At 35.5% G+C, this 3,748-nt stretch overlaps 1 protein-coding gene across 1 annotated transcript; it reads right to left on the reverse strand.

Moving 5' to 3' along the window:
- Nucleotides 1–672: 672 nt before the first annotated feature.
- Nucleotides 673–3,017, reverse strand: LOC112844124 (CD209 antigen-like protein A). Its single transcript, XM_025903736.1, has 3 exons — nucleotides 2,933–3,017; nucleotides 2,318–2,379; nucleotides 673–780 (listed from the first exon to the last, which is right to left on the reverse strand). Exons 1-3 carry the CDS (start codon nucleotides 3,015–3,017, stop codon nucleotides 673–675), a joined length of 255 nt encoding a protein of 84 aa, XP_025759521.1.
- Nucleotides 3,018–3,748: the final 731 nt, after the last annotated feature.

Below are 3,748 nucleotides of genomic sequence, written 5' to 3' on the forward strand. Positions count from 1 at the left end.
AGAAAGTACTCAGGGCCTTGGATTAGTAGTACTGCTGTGTTTGTTGCATCATATTGCTGTAATTGTTTATATGCTTTATATATTCTGAGGTAAGTTGATCTATAGTGTTACATCATATTCTATAAGGATGTTATGTGTTTGTTTACTTTCTGCCCAGTTTGACCCATTTAGCAGAAGTCAGCCTGTTTAAGGCTCTGATATCTATTCTGTATGACTTAAAGCAGTTATGACATGGTCTGATTTTCTCACCCAATAAAGGAATATTTAATATATCAGTCTACTCTTCATTCTATCAGAAACAGTTATCACAGCTCGTACATTTTCTTTTTACACATGTAAGCATTGAGCCAAATTTAGTAATGCCAACATATTAAACGAACAATATTTGTGTCTTATATATAATGCATCTGTATATACACTGTCAGAGATACTTGTCTTTGAGTGAAGATTTAAAAAACAACAGAATTATTAACTTTTAATTAGCTTTAAAACATGGAAACATTTTTATGGGCACAATGACAACTGATTTACTAACATGTTTAACCCATTGCGAATTATGGACAAAACCCCCACCTCAAAACTATCCAGTTTCTATGATTATAATAATATCTAAATTCATCATGTTCAACATCTATTATTAATATATTTAATATATTGGGTGAACTCGGAGACTTACTGCAGAGTCAGAGGCGTGCCGTCTACCCATTTCCACGTTCCCTCTTGTTCTATGTCATTTAAACCAATCCAAGTCCGTTTCTTGGTGAATGAAGCGATGAAGCTCTGTTCAACAAGCACACAAACATTCATGTTATGAATCACTTGACTCCCTTTTATTTCTGTCCCTTTGGCTGCAGATTCTCATCACCCTCATGCCTAATTCTTTCAGTGTAATGGGGGAATAACCTGTGTGTATGCTGCATCTTCCTACAGTCTGTTTTATTTTCCTTGCTATATCACCACACCAGTGTTGGAAAGGTTACTTTTAAAATGTATTCCACTACAGATTACAGAATACATCCCCCAAAATGTATTTTGTAACGTATTCCGTTACATTACTCAATGAGAGTAACGTATTCTGAATACTTTCGATTACTTAATTTTAATAATAATAATAGTAATAATACTATTACTGAAGGTTACTCACCATACCAATACCAACTAGATTTTTAAATATTAATATAAAATGAGTTACAGTAGGGTGGACATTGGGTAAGGCTGCACTTTTTGCAGCGATTTCAAATAGAAAACTATTCTGCGCGTGTATAAAACAGGTCCATGGCTCTGAACTGTAGTAAAGAGACCTCTGGCTAATACGTCGTGTTCTGTGTTGGGTTTTTAGCTGAAAACTAGCTTTACTGTCTGGGTCAGCTTTGCTAGCGAGAGACAGAGAGGGCGTTGAAAGGCTGCTCCAACAGGACTCATTGTTTGGGAGGAAAACAGGAACACAGTGTACAGTCGAGTCTTAATAGCTTACTTACAACTGGGCTCGTCAGGCACTCTTTTTGGGTGCAGTGGTTATTATTATATTTACATGCTTCATACATAGTATGCCTGTAACACTCTGCCTGTTGCCTTCATATTTAATACTTTTTTGAATAATACTTTTTAAAAATATTTCTTCACGTCATTATGTGGGCCACAAGTAGGGGTGACATGGGCTGCGAGATTAGACCCAGGCATTAGAGCCTCTTAATGCGTGTTTTGTTTGGGTTTCCACCGGCATAGAATTAACAAAAATAGAGAGGGCATAGCCTAACATATTTATTTCAACAAAGTAACTGTATTCTGAATATCAACTTTTTAAATGGTAACTGTAACGGAATACAGTTACACATATTTTGTATTTTAAATACGTAACACCAGTACATGTATTCCATTACTCCCCAACACTGCACCAGACACCTTTGTTCACTAGCTGTAAGGTTGTTGCCCCCCAAAAAAAGCATTCTCTTCAACCTTTACAAATTGTTGTAACTTTGATGCACTTAAGTTGTCGGAACATATTATATAATCCTTGTAATCATCCCTACTTACATTCGGGGATTTGACAGATTTTCAAAATTAGATGAATGATTTTGATGAGCTTTATTGTTTACCTACTTTTTACTTTATTCTGTATTCACTCACAAATGCCTTTTGCAAGTTATACTTGGTGTCCAGAGTGACTGATTCATGGCTGTTAAACTAGTCGAATGATGACATTTTTATGGAAAGATTTTTTTTCTCTAACAGGGGAAAGCCGTGTTCATAATAATGTGGGGTTTGAATTTTAATATTCAATTAAATACACAATATAAAACATGCATGAACTTTGTACCTGTTCTTTAGGGCTGTCTATCACCACCAAATCTGCTCCTTGGTCAGTGCAGTGTTTTCTATCTGAATCCCAGGAACCAGATCTTTCAGACAGGAGATAACAGCTACAGCAGAACTTGCTCCATCGAGTAGGACATGTTTTCTCTGGAAGAAACATCAAATAAGAAGTATTAAAGATCAACATGGAACATTCAGCAATGGCTTATTTGGAATCTATATTTTAACCTAACGAAGATCTACATGCACAGTGTGTTCACATACTGACAGTTGGTAAACGTATTTGTTTATCTTTAGTGACAGGGCTGCTATACCTCCTATAAAATAGCTTGTGACCCTGACACTGCAATGCAAAGGAGATGCAATAAAACTTTACAGTGACTCAGATAAATATATATATATCCATGAAGATTAAAGTTTGCTTTCTTAAATTACTGTCAATTCAGATATAATGAGAAAATATTTCCATCTATGGAAATATCTGCTTTTCCAATGGATCTAGGATAAGCGGAAGCAAATGGATGGATGGATATTTCCATCTATCACTGGAAAACGGAATCACTGAATTTCAGTGTAAAACTTTTTACAAAGACACACAACAGCTCAGAAAAGGACTCACTCTGGTTGAACAAACTCTGCAGCCTCTCCATCTCTTTGGTCATTTCAGTGAGGTTGGCCTTCAGCAGGTCTCTCTCCTCAGTCATAGAAGAAAGTTCTTTACTTGATGAGAGATATTTGTGTAAGGAGCTTTTGTCTGAAATACAAATAAGTAAGCAAAGATGTTTTGGAGACACAAAAGACAAAAGAACACTGTTGCAGATTTATTTTAGAGCTAAGGAAAATTTTGTATCCTTGCTTTCATATATATGTGTGTATATATATATATATATATATATATATATATATATATATTGTGGGACTAATAAAGGTATATCAATCAATCAATCAATCAATCAATCAATATATAAATAAATCAACACAATACAACTCACAGTAGAAAGCAAGAATGATAATTCCAGCCAGCAGCCCCAACGAGAGAATAACAACTAAATAAAAACTTCTCTTGCAGCTCCTTGGACCTGAAAAGAAAATGTGGGTGGGGGAGTTGGGGGGCAATAATGCATGTAACAGTTATAGCAGATTTTAAAATTTTAATTTTAAATTTTTGTAGTTTCTTTCTTACCTGCGGGGTTTTTCATAGAAGACTTGTTGGCAGGTTTATTGACACTGACATAAATTTCCTCCATTGCATGAAAGGATGTGGATTACTTCTGAGAGCTCAGCTCTGCAGCACAGGACATGTGAAATGTGAGAGTCCCAATGGTTTCAGTTTAGTCTTTTATTTTAAGTTCACAGGAAGTCGACAACATTTGGTTTGTGCAGCTATGCTACCACTGAAACTAGACCTGTTCTCAAGCGGTGCATCTATATACTG

This window comes from Oreochromis niloticus, linkage group LG16, assembly GCF_001858045.2.
Source record: "Oreochromis niloticus isolate F11D_XX linkage group LG16, O_niloticus_UMD_NMBU, whole genome shotgun sequence".
In the NCBI taxonomy this organism is placed as follows: Eukaryota; Metazoa; Chordata; class Actinopteri; order Cichliformes; family Cichlidae; genus Oreochromis; species Oreochromis niloticus.

Excerpts from the sequence above, each read along its gene's own strand:
- LOC112844124 (XM_025903736.1), bottom strand. The coding sequence starts at position 3,017 with ATGACTGAGGAGAGAGACCTGCTGAAGGCCAACCTCACTGAAATGACC. Across the intron at positions 2,380-2,932 it reads GCAGAGTTTGTTCAACCAGA|ATAGAAAACACTGCACTGAC; the intron begins GTGAGTCCTTTT and ends CCTGGGATTCAG. Across the intron at positions 781-2,317 it reads TAGACAGCCCTAAAGAACAG|AGCTTCATCGCTTCATTCAC; the intron begins GTACAAAGTTCA and ends CTTGTTGAACAG.